Raw genomic sequence first — 19,065 nt, forward strand, 5'->3', positions numbered from 1 at the left:
CAGTTTTATCAACTAAATAGCTTAATCGCTCAAGAGCTACATTATCTTTCTCAACAAGGAGCTGGTAGCAGTCATTGTTTCTAAAAGAATTGAAGCCACAGCTTTAATGTTAATAGAGAAACGCGGCAAAACGGTGGTAATTCATACATACACAGCCTCTCTCTCTCTCTGTGTGTCGTAAATGAACAGTTGATGAATTACACTTTTCTGAGAATAGAATATTGAAGTGGAGATCGCTAAACTGCAAGCTAACCAGTGTTTTCAGAAAGCAAGGCTAAAGCTCTGTTTCGGGGATTACGTCTCTTTATATCAGGCAGCCCAGTTGTGTTCCTCTGCGGCCAGATTAAACCTTGTTGTAGCCTATATATGCTCTATTCATTCTTTTTTAGAAACCTCACACTTTTCTACTAAATTTTAAACAAATTAAGCGCGGTCCACTGCTGCACACGTGTTGCAATATCGATACAGGGCCAGCTGTGTCGATACTCGTATCTTCAAATCTCTGTAACGATACATCGTCGTATCGATATTTTGAACACAGCACTAGTTGGAGCTGAGCTGAATGAGAGAGAGAGTGATAGAGAGAGATACAAAGCGTGTGCAGAGCAGGGGGATGCGAGGAACAGTATTAAGACCTGCTGCTTTAGAACATTGATTTTGAAACTTGTGAATCCATTAGAATCGTTAGAAGACAGAATCGCGATTCATATATGAATAGATTTTTACGTGCACCTCTAGTTTTCTCTTCCTCTTCTCTAAAGCAGCGCAGCATGGCCTCGCCCCCTTTGTTGCCTTTTCCTGAGGGTGGGGTTATCTGGGTTTGTTACGTCACGAACCCGGGAAGTAACTTGTTGTAGTCCCTACCAGCCGTTTTTGTAGGCATTAAACTGCCAGAATTTTAAAAGACGATATCTTCGTTTGCATTGAACTTTCAGCTTCGTAACATTGCAGATATTGTTTATGCTCAAACAGCAACATTACACACTAACTAACGTTAAAAAAGTGAAATCGCAATGAACCACCCCTTTAAGAAAAATGTTTGAATTGGCAGTCCCAGCTGGTCTCCATCTACTAAAACCCAAACCAACATCACACGAGATGTCAGACCTGAAATATTCATCAGGATGACATACTTTGCTGTTGTAACAAACGTAATTGTGACATCCATAGCCGATGCAGAACGTGGCTGAACCGTGGTGGTGAACTTTGAGTTATGCTTTTAATAAGAGATCTGCTGTTGGATGCCGTGAATTATTCGCGGGGAATAATGAGTTGTTGTGCTAATTTGTTTGACTTTTGAGAGAGCGTTTTAAAGCTGTACTACAGTGGTGCTTATGGATGCATTGCAAGTGTGTATTTGAATATCAGTCATTCATTTGAAGCAGGAAAACTGACTTATACAATCAGCATTTGAATAAAGCCCATGCAGAATGGCTTTAATGCGTGTCGCTGAGAACACTGTTTTCTATGCTGCACTGTTGTTCTGTCAAGGTTTCCTTCATACCGTGCATTCTGTGAGTTTAGCGAGTGCCATTGAGGCATTCTGGGCTTAATTCAAGGCTGTCTGAAGAAGAGAGATGTCGACTGCTTTTTTCAAAACTAGACACATGTCAGTCAGGGGTTGATTATTGTCAGAATAGCTATGTTAGACAAGAGAAACAAGAGAGCACTGTGGTACTATTGCAAAGTTTTCTTTCAATGCCACTATTGGATGGTTATATGACTAGAAGTTTTAAAGGTGCATTTTTTATTATTTATTACATGCACTAATATAAATAAATTGTATTTTTGAAAAGCATGACTTAAGTCTAATAAAAGCTGTTTTATTTTAGATGGAATGGGTCGGGTGGGCAGATATTGTTGTGATTAGTTTGACCAGCTAGATACTATTCACTATATGTATGCTGTATACAATGGCATTGATAGCTGAAAACTGCTATTGAAAGATGCTGCATGTTGCCTTTTTTAATTCGTTTATTCAGCCAGTACGAATGTTTTTGTTTGTTTTTTCCTCGAAAGTGACAGCAAAGACATATATAATGTTACACAAAATGAATTTCAAATAATCCTGAAAAAAATGTAACATGGATACCACAAAAATATTAAGCAGCAAAACTTATTTAAAAAAAAGCAGTTGTCATCATGTGACACTGAAGACTGGAGTAATGGCGGCTGAAAATTCAGCGTTGCATCACAGGAATACATTTTAATACATTTTAAAATATGTTCAAATAGAAAACAGTTTAAACCGTTAAAATTGTAATAATATTTCATAATTTTACTGTTTTTGCTGTATTTTTGATTAATGCAGCCTAGGTGAGCTTAAGAAACTTTTTTCAAAAAACAGTAAACATTTTTACTAACACCAAATTTTTGAATGGTAGTAGTAGTTACTGATTTGAAGTGCTCTATGTAGACAGCTACTATCTGCAGAACTTAAAATAGACTGCTTTAGCTGTGCTTTAGTATGTTGCTAAGCAAATGTCACTTTCCTAATAAGCACAAACAAATTAAAATAAATACATGATGTGCACATATGGGATGAAATATTCTATTTTTAATTAGATTGAACAATTTTAGCTATATGCTATAGTATTGAGTAAAATATACATTTATTTTTTTGTCATATTTTTTTGCATGTACAAATATGTATGGATATGCAAATAAAAATGGAATTTGGCCAAAGTACGGTACCTTAAATGGCAACATCATATTGCTGCCAACTTTTTACAATCACTGTCTGTTTGTGATTACTAAAAATGCTAGATCTAGATATGTAGCTTGCTAGGTTGCGTAAGACATTTTTGTGTTGATGTTCACAGAATTATTATGGAGCGGCTCGGACCATTCTCTCAGACAACCCACTGGGTTTGACGTGTGGGATGGTGTGTCCCACCTCAGACTTGTGTGTCGGGGGGTGTAACTTGTATGCGTCAGAGGAAGGACCCATCAACATCGGGGGACTGCAGCAGTTTGCCACTGAGGTACGACTTTTTTCCATTATTTTTTTGCCTTATTGGACATGCACAATAGAGAGTAAAAGGAAGTATTTGGGAATCGGGCCATGTTTGCATGTCAGATTCAAACCCGTCGTCATCATCCACATGAGCATCACAGCTCAACAACCAGTAATCGCTAGGCCAAGGCTTTGAAAAGGTATATTTGAGTTTCATAGGGAGAAAATATTTCCTATTCATTCTTTGATTTCCATATTAGGTTTTAGTCCAACTGAATTTGTATGATCATTTTTAGTGGCTCACCTGAGTGAGAAGCCATGTGCCGTAGGGCAGATGGATTAGACTGCATATGAAAGGAAAATTGCAAAAAAATGAGCAACTCTAAATGCTTAAGGTTTTTTATATCTAAAAATTGCTGCATAAGAACTGTTCCCTTGTGTTTTAGTGGAGTTAACCTGTTAGAAAAGAGTGCATTCGTGTTTGGTTGTATCCATAGAGTGTAAATAAAGATGGACAACACATTTTCACTCTCTTCCATTATAAAAAAGTGAAGCCGCCAGTGTCCCAATATGGCTCCGACATCTTGCGCTGATTAGGGACCAGAGTCTGTGCAGTAGTGAGCGAAGTGGAGCCGCGTCATCAAGGTCCTGCCCACACTCCTGCAGAGTATTAATATTAATATAATACTGTCAGCTGCCAATCATGACGTCACACTCCCATTTTTATTGCATCAAATGACTAACTAAAGCCAAACGCATTTTAAAAATGTATTTGAAGTGTTATTTCATTCTTTAGTTTGTCTCACGTCCCATTTGATTACATAGAGAGGGTGGGGTTTATGACCTATACTGGGTCCATCCACCTGGGGGCTTCACTTTTCAGGACTTGTGTGGCACACTTGGTTGGATCTCGTATGCTGTCATGAAGAAGTTGTGTTGTGTGCCAGTGTTAATGAAGTCTCTCAGCTCTAGTCGGCAGCAGTATGAGCTCCTGATGTGTGACACTCTCCGCTGCCACAGCCGAGATTCGTCTCAGCGGCCCGGTCCTCTGACACAACAAACGTCAGCTTTGCCATTGGAAAAGAGGATTTGCTTGTCTCGTGTCAATCAAGATGAGCTTAAGATGCAGAAACCAATGGAAGCAACAGATATTTTATGTCTAAAACACAAGATGATGATCTGCAGGTCATGTTCAGAGGAAGTGACTAAAAAGGAGCAAGTGCTGGCAAACTGGTTTGCATTAAACAAATCTGTGAGGAAATTTACAGGAAATCGTGCAGGGCAACGTAAGCACTGTTATTGTAAACCTAAATACATAGAATTTGTTTGGTCACGTTGATTTTTTTGTTTGTTTTAAAATGATGGAAACTTCAGGTGTGTTGTTCATTATTCATGTATTTATGTTTTGCTTTACAGGCGATACGCAGCATTGTGGTAGCTGCTAATTAAATAGAAATGAAAGTGGGTGGGTTTGATTGCTCGACTTGACCCACAATTGTATGAACAGCTAAGTGGGAGTTTCCTGTAGCTGGTGAAGGTTGATGGTCAATGCAGTGTTCCAGCCTTTCTAAAATAAACAATATTGCAACAGCGAGGACACAAAACACCTGTTCACATAGATGCTGTGGATAGCACTCCAATCGCAAATGTACCTTTTGTTCATGTAGCTTTATAATATGGATGCACAAAATATAATCTGTTATCTATGGAAGCTTTTTATTGACATGGGATAAATAAAATAAAAATAAAAAAGGGAATTGCATCTTTATATCTCAAAATTCTGACTTTTTTTTATCACAATCACAATTTTTTATTCAGAATATGATAAAAACTCAGAATTACTGAATTCTGAGAAAAAAGTATATTAAACCCACAATTATGCTTTATAACTGTGAGATAAAAAAATAGAATTGTGAGACAAGAAGTCGCAATTACCTTTTTTTTTTTTTTTTTGTCACATGGTGGAAACAAGCTTCCATAGTTATTTGACTATATTAGAGTTTTTAATTTTCATATCAGTCGATGTTAGATATACAAGCCAGTAATGGATATTTAATTTTTCATGCTTATTTGCCCTATTTTTATATTTAGGTTACCTTTCCATAATCTACTGCACACTAAAGTTAATCTAAAAACACAAAACATTTAATAATACTGTTAAATATAATCTTTTATTCAATTAATCTGATAATTTTTTTAATAAAATTTATATAATTATCAGCTTACCACTTTAATATTTTATTAAAAATATTATATATTCTAAAAATATTATAATATAGGCCAGACATTTTAATCATTTAACTGTTTTTTTTCCAACAGTGTTTTTTTCTGCAAATAGTGTAAACATGTTCTAAATAATGCAAACCCATTTAGTGTGAATAGTAGTTGAAGGTTCATTATTTAGACAAACGCAGCATGGATGTTCCTGCTCTTTCCTATGTGCCTCTTTAAAGCTTCAGGGTCTCTTCTGAATGTATATGAGCAAGCACACACTACAAATGCAATTTAAAAACATGCCCGCTGACATGAATAAGTTTAGCTGGCTGTATTTCAGTGTTGCCGGAGGGTTTGTTTTTCTTTACCTTAAGCAAAGGCGAGCATGTTTCTTAACTGACTGCTAGGAGGGGGAAACGGCGAGCACGACAGTTCATTTCCGCCCACCTTTGTAACCCGACCCCACCTGTTCCACACAATCACCACAGGCTAAAAAAGGAAGCTCTTTGGCATGTTAAGTTTCATTACTTCATGAAGGATAAGAAGAGCAATTACAAAAGCAGCCTCTCTCTCTTGTGCCGCTCCCACCTCTGCTGTGACTTATTAGACATCTCTGTCTAGGTGGCAGCTCCTCTCTCCTTAAATGTGAGAGGTCAGTCTGGTTATCGAGCCGATAATTAGATAACCTGAGAAAAAAGGGCTATCGCGGCCCACCGTTATTCAGTGGCTGCTCCTGTGTTTGGCCTGCAATCACAGATAACTTGGTGTCTCTTTTCAGTTACAGGGGAAATGCAGCGTTGGTGTCCAGAGGTGGCAGAGCACATTAGCATCTTTAGAGGAGTTTGACTAACTCACAACCACATGCCAATGCTGCCAGTTTGAGTAACTATTTGCCATTAGGTTTGATTAAGATAGTGTTTCATGGTAAACTTATACAACAATTAAATGAACTGTTAATATTTTAATGACAAATAGTATTTAGTAACTTGTGTATCAGACACAGTTAATACACTAGGTATACACAATATATATTAGAAATTTTTGTTACATTTATTTATATTGGTCCATGTTGGATATTTAATTGTATATGCAATTTCTCTTATTTTTATGCTAACTTAAAGTTAATCAGGAAAAATACTAATAATTGAATAACACTGTTAAATGTAGTCTTTAGCAAATCCCAAAATTACCAGTCAAAAGGTTGGAAACATAGTTTTTTTTAATGTTTAAAAAAAAAAAGTATATTATGCTCACCAATGCATAATTTTTTTATTTTTTTGCATCAAATATACATGAAAAATGATTTAATAAAATATTATTACAATTTAGAAGAATATATTTGTCAAATATAATTTATGCTTGTGTGGACAATATATATATATATACAGTGGGGCAAAAAAGTATTTAGCCAGCCACCAATTGTGCAAGTTCTCCCACTTAAAAAGATGAGAGAGGCCTGTAATTTTCATCATAGGTATACCTCAACTATGAGAGACAAAATGAGAAAAAAAAATCCAGAAAATCACATTGTAGGATTTTTAAAGAATTAATTGGTAAATTCCTCTGTAAAATAAGTATTTGGTCACCTACAAACAAGCAAGATTTCTGGCTCTCACAGACCTGTAACTTCTTCTTTAAGAGGCTCCTCTGTCCTCCACTCGTTACCTGTATTAATGGCATCTGTTTGAACTCGTTATCAGTATAAAAGACATCTGTCCACAACCTCAAACAGTCACACTCCAAACTCCACCATGGCCAAGACCAAAGAGCTGTCAAAGGACACCAGAAACAAAATTGTAGACCTGCACCAGACTGGGAAGACTGAATCTGCAATAGGTAAGCAGCTTGGTGTGAAGAAATCAACTGTGGGAGCAATTATTAGAAAATGGAAGACATACAAGACCACTGATAATCTCCCTCGATCTGGGGCTCCACGCAAGATCTCACCCCATGGGGTCAAAATGATCACAAGAACTGTGAGCAAAAATCCCAGAACCACACGGGGGGACCTAGTGAATGACCTGCAGAGAGCTGGGACCAAAGTAACAAAGGCTACCATCAGTAACACACTGCGCCGCCAGGGACTCAAATCCTGCAGTGCCAGACATGTCCCCCTGCTTAAGCCAGTACATGTCCAGGCCCGTCTGAAGTTTGCTAGAGAGCATTTGGATGATCCAGAAGAGAATTGGGAGAATGTCATATGGTCAGATGAAACCAAAATAGAACTTTTTAGTAAAAACTCAACTTGTCGTGTTTGGAGGAGAAAGAATGCTGAGTTGCATCCAAAGAACACCATACCTACTGTGAAGCATGGGGGTGGAAACATCATGCTTTGGGGCTGTTTTTCTGCAAAGGGACCAGAACGACTGATCCGTGTAAACGAAAGAATGAATGGGGCCATGTATCATGAGATTTTGAGTGAAAACCTCCTTCCATCAGCAAGGGCACTGAAGATGAAACGTGGCTGGGTCTTTCAGCATGACAATGATCCAAAACACACCGCCCGGGCAACGAAGGAGTGGCTTCGTAAGAAGCATTTCAAGGTCCTGGAGTGGCCTAGCCAGTCTCCAGATCTCAACCCCATAGAAAATCTTTGGAGGGAGTTGAAAATCCATGTTGCCCAGCGACAGCCCCAAAACATTACTGCTCTAGAGGAGATCTGCATGGAGGAATGGGCCAAAATACCAGCAACAGTATGTGAAAACCTTGTGAAGACTTACAGAAAACGTTTTATATAAATAAATAAATAAAATGTTTTGAGGTAAAGTTTACCTTAATTTCTGCTGATCTGATGAGCATTATGCCATTTAGTACAGCTACCATCTTGTTCAGAGGAGGTTGTTTGCATGTCTGTGGGACTAATGTATGGTACCTTTTACCTCAATGAAGTTTGGCCTGCTGCCACATGGCTTTTCAGGTGTAGTCTGAAGTCCATTGTTCAAATGTAGCCATACTGATCTGTCAAGAGATGAGATTGTGCTTTGAACTGCCGCATTGTTTGTTTCATTGAAACCGCAATAATAGAAGAGTCTATAAACTGCTCTCAGGGATTATTAAAAATGCATTATCATATAGCAATTTGGTCTTCACAGTCCATGAAACTCATGAATAACTATATTAATATCACCTATATTGTTGCCTGTTCAGGCATAATATTGTATTAACAATGCAGGCTTTTACATATGGATCTGACTAATCTTATTAGGAAGACAAAGCATCAGCCCTCCTATTTTACTACTTGTAATGGATATACCGCCACAGGCTCCTCATTAATGCCTGTTTGGATAACTTGCTGTGTTTTTTATGTATCTGCTAACTATCTTTATGTTGATGTCTTCATCTGCATTAAAAACGCTGGCACAATGAATGAGTTTCTGCAATTCCTTTTTCTTTGTCTTCTCATTTGGGTCCTGTTCTTAGGAGCTGAATGAGTTCTTTGTGTCGCTTTTGTCTTAGTGCCTCTGAGTGGGCTTTCTGCTTTGGCTTTTAATAGTGAAGTGATGAATCAAAATGCCGCATGGTTTATATATTCATGTGTGTAATGTTTTTTTCTCCTCAGGCAAATTAGGAGGATGTCAGACTCTGCATCCAGGCAGACTCTCAAAGCTTGTGTTTTCTCAATAGAGACAATATCACTTTTGGCCTCTTAATGTGAGAGTGGTGTTTGTCCCAGCAGAGCTGGTCATTAGCATGCTGCTTGGGGTCCTGATGATCTGGTATTCCCACCAGACTTTAGAACTAGATTAACCAGCAAAACTTGTTCAGTGAGCTACACCAGAAAGACCATCTTTGACCAACTTCATCAGAATGATGGCTAGAATGACAGAATGGTGAATGAATGGATGAATGGATTGGTGGATGAATAGATGGATGTATGGTAGATATATGTATGGGTGAATGGATTGATAGATCTGGTTTCACCAAAATGTCTATACTGATAGTCCAGCTTCATCAGTTAGACTTTATGGTTTCCACCAATTATGTTGGCACCAAACTTGAACTAACCAGCATGAACCAGCCAGAAATTCATGCTAGCTAGTTTGATCTTGAATTTGTTGCAAGTTTTCTGAAGGTTTTCTGAACTATAAAATTGACTCTAATTTCCCAATGAAGGTACAATTACAAACATGCATTGCCTTTCTTCTGCTGTGTTTGCAGGTGTTCAAACAAATGGGTGTTCCTCAGATACGGAATCCCGATCTCCCGCCTCCAGATCAGATTCCTGAGAGCTATCACTCTAAAATAGCTCTGATTGGCTGCGGCCCCGCCAGCATCAGCTGTGGCTCTTTCCTGGCCCGCTTGGGTTATGACGACATCACCATTTTCGAGAAGCAGAGGTTCATTGGAGGACTGAGGTCTGTAATTACTCTAACCCATGGTTCATACTCAGAATTCTCATCCTGTATCTAAGATGGTCCACTAAAGGGCATTGTTGATCCGGCCAGCCACAATCAATATGGGGCACATTGTAGAAGGTCAGAATAATTAATGAATGGTTTCTGTAATTGGGAATATTCATCTCTCAAATGCCGAGCTGGGATGAGGTTATCAGTTACGTGCTGTTGTATCTCCACCGCTGTTTAGTTTAACCAGCATGTCAATTGCATACTGGGGGGCTTGAGTATCCAATGCAGCTCAAATCCGGTACTAGAAACAAGACTCTGGGGCTGTGTTCTCATTTAGACCGGCACAATTGAAGACTAAATAACCTATAACATAAGAAAGAATTCCAGAGATGGAACAATCCTTAGCACAGGGTGCAATTTTTCTGTTTCCTTCCCTTAACTTCTCATCTCTAAGGGACTCCTTCTTACTCCCCTTTCTCATTTTCTCATTTCATTTTCCCTCTCTTGATTTTCAGCTCTTCCGAGCTCCCACAATTCCGCTTGCCGTACGATGTTTGAGGTGGTGAGGTGGATTTGATGAAAGACCTGGGAGTGAAGGTAATGAAAGCCATCACACCTCCCTATCCAACCCCTCCTTCATGCCCCTGTGCACTCCCACCTGCCTCTTTTGAAGCCGGGAGGGGCGAGAGGTCTCAGGGAGAATCAGTAGTCCAAATGTCAGCCGCATTAATTAAGAACAATTAAAAGTTGCATTAGGGGTGGCAGACAGCGGCAGCCGAGCACCTCGGGGCTGCACACGCCTGTCTGTTTGTTTCCTGAATGTTTCAGCTACGGGAAAGGGCAATCAATAGTCGTCATCCGGCACACCTGCTCAGGATTCATTTTACACAGGAAATGTTTTTTTCCGCAGTTCGTGAAGAGCTGAGGATGATTGGGAGGGGGGGTGAGATGACAGATTTGCATGTTCCCTCAGTACCTATAAACAGACTCAGGGAGAGCGGGAGTGGATGTAAGGCTCTGGAGGAGGACAGACACTTTTCCAACATCTTTTCCGCTTACACAAGAAGTATTCAGATACGCCCTCCTGTGAAGCAGACACGGTTTTACAGGCCTTCAACTGAGCTTCGTTTTTTTCTTTTTCATCCTTTTTTGCTTCCTTCCTAACTTGTCCTTTCCTTTCATCTTTTCTTTGTGACTGGCTTCTTGACTTTTTTCACGTTTTTTTCTCATATGCACAAAAAAGAGTTGAAGACGCCAACATGAAAGCTCGAACAGACATGTTTGCTTCTTTCCTTCCTTCCATCCATCCATCCATCGGTCTGTCCATCCTTCCTTCTTTCCTTTCATTCTTCCGTCCAAACTTCTCACCATCCATCCTTCTTTCTTTTCCATTCTTCCTTGCTTCCTTCCATTCTTCTCAAACAAGACTTCTTTCATTCCTTCCTTCCTCTCTGCTGTCCTTTTTTTTCTTTCTTTTCTTTTCTTTTTCTTTACTTTCATTTTCTTTTCTTTTACTTCCTTTCCTTTTCTTTCTTTTAGAGAGGCTTTTCCTATGTTTTTCCACTGACATAAGAAGGATTCAGAGACGCCCACCTGATACCTCTAACAGACATGATTTTACAAACCTTCAAATGAACTTCTTTCTTTCTTTCTTTCTTTCTTCTTTGTTTTCTTGCTTCTTTCTTCATTGTTTTTTTTTTCGGCAGACAGATTTTCCAACCGTTTTTTCCACTGCCACAAGATGAATTCAGAGAGGCCCTCCTGCAATCTCAAACAGACCCCGTTTTACATGCCTTCAGACGAGCTTCTGGTCTTTCATGGAGAATTTCTGTGGTCTTGCTTCCATTGATATGGCTTGTTTGAACTCTATTTCAGATTGTCTGTGACCGAGAACTCGGCCAAGCTGGAATGACGCTTCTCTCGCTGAAAGAAGAGGGATACAAAGCTGTGTTCTTTGGAATTGGTCAGTTTATATGCATCTTCACACATTGTCTTGTTGTCTATTATGTGGACAGACAAGCATGTACACTGAAAAGATGGAGAAAGCCTCTTTTTCTCTGAATCACTGGTAGCTTCGTGGCTCCCTGTCTGTGTTAATGGCTATGGATGATCCACTTGACAATTTCTCCCCCTCTACCAGTAACCCCATTCACATCTCATTTTCCGCCCGACTCCTTGAGCTGCCGCTGTTTTTTTGTCGTGCTAACCTAACAGTGCATGGTCGGCCTGCCCACTGCTTCTCAGTGGAGGACACCCAGGTTTCTCATCAGATCCCTCTGCCCTGTTCTTTTCCAGCTGAGCCATTCACTGCCATTACATGTTGACCCTCAATGCTCCTCAGCATCTTCTAGTGTCAGGACTGAATCCTGCTCGAACAATAGGAACTTCTCTTCTCTTCTCTTCTCTTCTCTTCTCTTCTCTTCTCTTCTCTTCTCTTCTCTTCTCTTCTCTTCTCTTCTCTTCTCTTCTCTTCTCTTCTCTTCTCTTGTCTTGTCTTGTCTTGTCTTGTCTTGTCTTGTCTTGTCTTGTCTTGTCTTCTGTTTATTGGCTTCTTTTTCTTTTCTTTCTTTCCTTCCCTTGTTTCATTTCTTTCTGCTATATTTCCTTTCCTTTTTGATTTCCCTTACTTCCTTCATTTCATCCTTTTCTTCTTCCCTTTGCTTTTTTCTCTGAATCACTGGTAGCTTCGTGGCTCCCTGTCTGTGTTAATGGCTATGGATGATCCACTTGACAATTTCTCCCCCTCTACCAGTAACCCCATTCACATCTCATTTTCCGCCCGACTCCTTGAGCTGCCGCTGTTTTTTTGTCGTGCTAACCTAACAGTGCATGGTCGGCCTGCCCACTGCTTCTCAGTGGAGGACACCCAGGTTTCTCATCAGATCCCTCTGCCCTGTTCTTTTCCAGCTGAGCCATTCACTGCCATTACATGTTGACCCTCAATGCTCCTCAGCATCTTCTAGTGTCAGGACTGAATCCTGCTCGAACAATAGGCTCTTCTCTTCTCTTCTCTTCTCTTCTCTTCTCTTCTCTTCTCTTCTCTTCTCTTCTCTTCTCTTCTCTTGTCTTGTCTTGTCTTGTCTTCTGTTTATTGGCTTCTTTTTCTTTTCTTTCTTTCCTTCCCTTGTTTCATTTCTTTCTGCTATATTTCCTTTCCTTTTTGATTTCCCTTACTTCCTTCATTTCATCTTTTTCTTCTTCCCTTTGCTTTATTTCCTTCTTTCTCTCCCTTTCCTTCTCCTCCTTTCGTTTTCTTCATCCTTATTTTCCTTCCTTCTGTCCTTCCTTCCTACTTTTTTCTTTCATTTGTTTTGTCCATCCTAATGTTTCTTTCTTCCTTACATTCCTTACCTCTTCTTTTTCCTTATTTCATTCATTTGCTTCCCTTTCGTTTGTGTCTTCCTTTCTTATTTTTCTTTCTGTTTCTAACTCTCTGTTTTCATTTCTCTCTCATTGTGTTTACTGACTGTTATCAGTATCAGAAGATGATATAAGACGTGACCTTTTGCTATTAGAATCAAATAATAATTATCATATTGGCACTAGCAGTGAGGAGCTTTGCTTTTTATTTTCAGACTGTGTGGCTGTGTACAATCTCATCGTTATTATTTTTTTCCCCCTTTTTTTCCCAAAGCCAAGGAACAAATACATGTATTCTTGAAGATGATATCTTCTGGCTATATAAGTTCTAGAATCCCATGTTGCTTATTAAAATTAATCAAAGAGGCTCTACTTTACATTGTAAAGCATTTCTAATTATGGCTCCTAACCTGAGAAACTTATATCTGCTGAACTAAAATAATCTTATTACTAGAATAGCATAAATTTATATAGAAATAAATTAAACTGTGATTATGTGGCCCCCACATTGATCTTAGGAATTCAAACATTGCCTAAAGCTGTCCATGTGACTGCCTTATTGTACCGACACAATGAGAAAAATAATTAGTATAATTCATTGTTTCGAAATGCTGGTCTCTTAATACTGGCATCCTAATTATTAGTCTTTTACGTAGAGCATTTTTGGATTTCTCTACAAAGGGATATAAAGAAATTTCGACTGTGGGAGAAAGTGAAAGCGCTGAGTGTTTGCAATTAATTTCTCACGAGTCCTTTACGGTCTTTTTAAAATGTCATCCACTCACATGATTGACATGCTAATTTCTCCCTGGCAATATGCAAAAATATGCAAAGTGGAAGCCAGGTTGAGGAAGTCAGATAAGAGCATTGTTTCTAGGCTATAGGCTCAGGAGTCAATGGCTTTAAAGAGTCAATTAACACCTTAACTGCCATAGAGTGATGGGGTCTGTGATCTCTCTCTCTTATTTTCCAGATGTCTTTTTGATTTCATTGTCACCTTTATGACAACAAGAATGAAACACTATATATAGTAAGTCCATTAATTATATAATGTACCCATAATGCCCTAAAAGCAGTGGAATATTAGTACCAACCACAAAATATTGCTCAAAGTTGGTATATATGTTATTAAAAGGCGTAGCGATCAATAAATGCAATGACATGATTAAAAGATGTACGCTCAACACTGAGATGAGATGTTTCTGGAGAATACTTGAAGTTTTTAAAAGCTCCACAATCAATAGTTGCTACGAGTTGGCGGCAGTGATCGTTGGATGCTAGTCAATATGAGGTTATAATATTATACTGTAAAAATGACCCATCATTTGTTTATGCTTCTGAAATACCACCCAAGATGTCAAGAATCTGTCTCTTTTTAAATCCATTACACATTCTTACACTGAATATGTGCTGCTACAAAAATGGAAACATATTTCTTTCAGAATGTTCCGTTGTCACTGGCAGCAATGTTAATTAACACCCATATAGAGGGAATTTATAATCTGTGAGGTTATGTAACATCTTTATGTACTAAACTTTAGTATGGCGAGCATCGGTATAATTATAGCTCAAACTTAAGAGTTAGTTTTTTGTGCTACGGATATATAAATACCTTAAAATGTGTACTATTACATTTATAAGTTATTGAATTTACGATTTATGGCTGGTGGACGATTGGACAGATGAATTAATCCCACAGATTTATGTTGAAGAAGGTACCCGAGTCATATCTATAGACCACAATACCCTAACATTGCAGCAGCAAGCATGTTTTCTTCATAAAATGGAAAAATCTAGTTTAACTCTTCACCCTTTTTTTTTCTTCACCGTTATGCAATTCATAAGGGTCAAAGAGGTCAGGGACGGCAGAGAAAGGGCCTCCTGCCAGTGTCGCCCCCTCCTCTCAAAAGATGCCCATAGATAAGTCCTGATTAACGAGTGGGGTTCTGCTCTCCGGGTGATGTATTATTTTTTGATTTTGCATGGTGAAAGGGCCTCGGCTGCGAGAGTACCGCACAGAAGCTCATCCAGGGATCGTTGCTGAAGAAAATGTGATGCAGCAGGAGACAAATGGAGACACATTACATACAAAGAGCACTGTCTCAAACCCTGGAGCTTTTGTTAAAACCCAGTTTGTCACGCCATACCTCAAAGTTTCCCGTTCTTTCTGAACTTCCTTTTGTATTTTGGTGATGATCAGGTGATTGAGGTGACAGGTGTTAAGTTGATATGCTTCCTGAACAGTCTTGCAAAAATGTAACATTACACACATTATTTGTAACAAATTAACACTGAGCATAAACTGTATTGTAAAGCCACGATGTTGATGTTTATGGAGAAATAGACAAATATTGATTCGTACCAACTACACCACTGGTTATTTTTATGTATTCATAATTTTTGGCTCACTAAACTCCTGTTTTAATTAGGCTACACATGAGTACACAAACGCATAGATTAAGGACAGCATTTTCAAACCCCTCAAACACATAAAAGCAGCTTTTTATAATTATTGACTGACATTCGTACTAACGAGACTCAAGTACCTGCTCAGAGATATGAGGCACATGTCTGCAATTTTGGAAGTCTATGTACAATTTTGAAAGTCCGTGTTTTTTATGTTGTTTATTAGACATGACACCTTGACAGCTTTAGTTGGTGGAAATGCCAGAATATCATCAGGATATCATTAAATTCATTTAGATGCTTTCAACATTGTGTTCGGCATCCCCTAATGAGAATCACTGGTGATTTGCACCAAGTCTAATGTGAGACACTACACCTTCAGCATGGGCATATTTAATGTGTAGTTTGTGTGTATATATAGTATATATGTATATACAAATATATAAATGTATAATATTGATATTGATATTTAAATATACAGTAAAATTTATTAATATCCACATTTTATTCTAAAACTCAAACATTTTATTAAAGACTCTTAAATCTGACTGAATTGGCAATATTTGAATATAAGTGTAGGTAATTAAAATTTACATGTACATTTACATGCCTCAAATGAAGGTGTAGAACCATCTCCAGGATGATCAGAAGAAATGGACAGCCCCTGAGTTAAATATATGAGTGTCACAGCAAAGGGTCTGAATACTTAGGACCATGTGATATTTCAGTTTTTCTTTTTTAATAAATCTGCAAAAATGTCAACAATTCTGTGTTTTTCTGTCAATATGGGGTGCTGTGTGTACATTAATGAGGGAAAAAATGAACTTAAATGATTTTAGCAAATGGCTGCAATATAACAAAGAGTGAAAAATGTAAGGGGGTCTGAATACTTTCCGTACCCACTGTATATAATGGCAGGCAAAAGTTTGACATAATTATGATTTTTAATGTTTATACTCACCAAGGCTGCATTTATTTGATAAAAAAATATAGTAATATCGTGAAAAGTTTTTACAATGTAAGATAACTCAATTTTATATATTTTAAATTGCAATATATTCTTGTGATGGCAAAGCTGAATTTTCAGCATCCATTACTCCAGTCTTCATTGCGATCCTTCAGTAATCATTGTAATATTTGATTTGGTGCTCAAGAAAGTTATATATATATATATATGAACTGGTGAGCCAAAACATTATAATCATCTCTGGTAAATGAACAATCAGTTCATGTAATCAGTGTTTTGGTGCAGGAGAAATGGACAGGAATATAAATCTGAGTGACTGAATGACAAGGGTCAAATTGTTGTGTTCAGACAACTGTGTCAGAGCATCTCAGAAATAGCGAGGCTTGTGGGATGCACCTGGTCAGCATTTGTGAGAACCTACTGAGGGACAAACCACAAATTGGTGACCGTGTGTATGGATTCCAAGGCTCATCAGTGGTAGAAGGTCTGTGGAGACGGTGTTAATAATGGACCTGTGTAAATGCAGACTGCTCTGAGTGCTTATAAATGACCCCTGTCCTTTGAAAAAGAGAGTTCTGCAAAAGGCAGATTCGAACTCTGTTTGACCGCATCATATGCTTCCTCCACGAATATCGCTATCTACGACCTGCACCACTGCAGACGCTGATTAACACTGTCCAACGAGATCAAATAAATATGACACCAGTGAGTTTATTCTCAGCTTTAATTTCGACTTTATTCTTGTAATTTAATTAGTTTATTCTCAACATTTAATTTAGACTTTTTTTCTCGAAATTTAACCTTTTTTTTTTCTCTCTAAACACAACAATGTTTTTCTCGTAATTTAATGAGGTTATTCTCAACATTTAATTTCGAAATTGTTTCTTGAAATTTTATTATTTTTTTATCGAAACACTGACTTTTTTTCTCCCAATTTAATAAGTTTATTCTTAACATTTTATTTCGACTTCTAGAAATTGAACGAGTTTTTTCTCGAAACACAATGACTTTTTTTCATAATTTTATGAATTTTTCTCAACACAATGACTTTATTCACGAAATTTAATGATTTAAATCTCAACATTTTATTTCAACAGTTTTCTTGAAATTTAACGAGTTTAATCTCACATTATAATGACTTTAATCTCGAGATGGTTTTATTTTTTATTATTACTTGGCCCTAATCCTCTTCTGTATAAATATGATCTGTCTATTTATAATAAAATAAAATGTTAATTTAATAATTTAAAATTAAAAAAAAATTTTTTGTTTGTTTTTTAACGAATTATTAGATTTTTTAATAAGACATTTATATCTTTTATTGAACATAGCTGTTTTTATCGAATTACAGTGATTTTGCCACAGTTAAGGGACTCTTTGCACTAAAGTGCTTTTGATTGTGCTTTAAAAACACTTCTTAACTGTGGTAAAATCAGAAACTCAGCCTCTTGTTGCTTTTTCAGTGATATACAGCAACTGGAGGGTACTTTAAAAACTTGAATGCTGCCAATTGCGTCACATATAGCTTTTCATATAAACCTGTTGTAAAACTAAAGCCAGAAGACTGCTCTGTCAAACAGAATCAGCTATGCGAACACGGCTCGAAGGAAGACGGGCTGGTTATTGGTGAGCTAGCGTTTATTCGTAGGCCACACGCTGGCTTGTTTGGTGAAGGTTAACTTTAAAAACGTGGTAATTGCAGTGTTATTGACGACTTCTGGAGACGTGTGAGAGGTGGGCGTCTAATTATTGTATGATTTAATGACCAGTTTCATTAATAATAAGTTAAACTTTTTAAATCATGCTGTGTGCTTTCACCTCTCTGCCCTTGGCTTTTTAAGCCAGACAGAGCAGATGAATCCGAGAACGGTGGGTGGAGAGGTCCTGTCGGATACCTGGATGATACACCACAGGAGGCTGTTAAAATCTTAGCAACTCTATTTTCTGCTTTTTGCATTTTCACATGAGGGTGTAAAAAGGATGCGTTTACTAAAGGCTTGTTTGAATTAAGCAAACGAAGGTGTTGATGCATGTTGTAATGCATTTCCTTGCAATCACTTTGACTGTATGTAGCTGATTGGTTCTGACAGCAACACCCCAGTCTTCCATCTCTCAATCACTTAGTGCCTCATTACCACTGTCTTATGCTTTCCATCTCAGTCACAGTGGATCTCGTGAACTTCTCACGTTACAGTTCTCGCAAATGCTCTGATCTCTACCAAAGCGTTTTATCTTATTACGACACCATCGTGCCTTGAACAAGGTGCAGCATTCACTGCATTTAAACCGCAACAAAATCATGCTTGCGTGTCCCGATTTAGATGTACAGAAGATTGAGAGATTTTCAGAACTCACTTTGTCCGGGCTTCTTTAGAATGAATGATAATTGTGGGTTTTGAGGCATCAGAGGCCTGACGCTGATGTCTAAACATCGCTCCCACTGAAACCACCAAGATTACATTATGTGTGATTATGTGTAATGATGTTAATAACACTAAACATTCGGAAAGTGATGCAATAGACATGAGGCAGGAAGAAGTCAACATAGGGAGGAAATAGAAATTGGAATGCGTATCTGCGGATGTGAGATTTCATCTACCTCATTACCTCAGATGCCTATCCATGTGATTTGTTATACACATGGTATATATAAGTGGAAGTTATGTAATCTACAATTCTGTAGATTGCACACTCATATATATATATATAGCATTTTAGTAAATTAAATATTTGCATATATGTATGTATTGTTACAACAGAATTTAAATAAATTAGATATATGTATATATATATATATATATATATATATATATTGA

At 37.9% G+C, this 19,065-nt stretch overlaps 1 protein-coding gene across 1 annotated transcript in view; it reads left to right on the top strand.

The window, feature by feature from the left end:
• The window catches only part of LOC107590279 (dihydropyrimidine dehydrogenase [NADP(+)]-like), a 199,565-nt gene that overhangs the window by 63,094 nt on the left and 117,406 nt on the right, over nucleotides 1-19,065 (top strand). The window contains 4 exon segments of the mRNA XM_016278981.1: nucleotides 2,823-2,984; nucleotides 9,329-9,525; nucleotides 10,032-10,113; nucleotides 11,392-11,479. Of these exon segments, the coding sequence (XP_016134467.1) occupies nucleotides 2,823-2,984; nucleotides 9,329-9,525; nucleotides 10,032-10,113; nucleotides 11,392-11,479 (529 nt within the window).

This window comes from Sinocyclocheilus grahami, unplaced genomic scaffold, assembly GCF_001515645.1.
Source record: "Sinocyclocheilus grahami isolate Dianchi unplaced genomic scaffold, SAMN03320097.WGS_v1.1 scaffold126.1, whole genome shotgun sequence".
Lineage (NCBI taxonomy): Eukaryota > Metazoa > Chordata > Actinopteri > Cypriniformes > Cyprinidae > Sinocyclocheilus > Sinocyclocheilus grahami.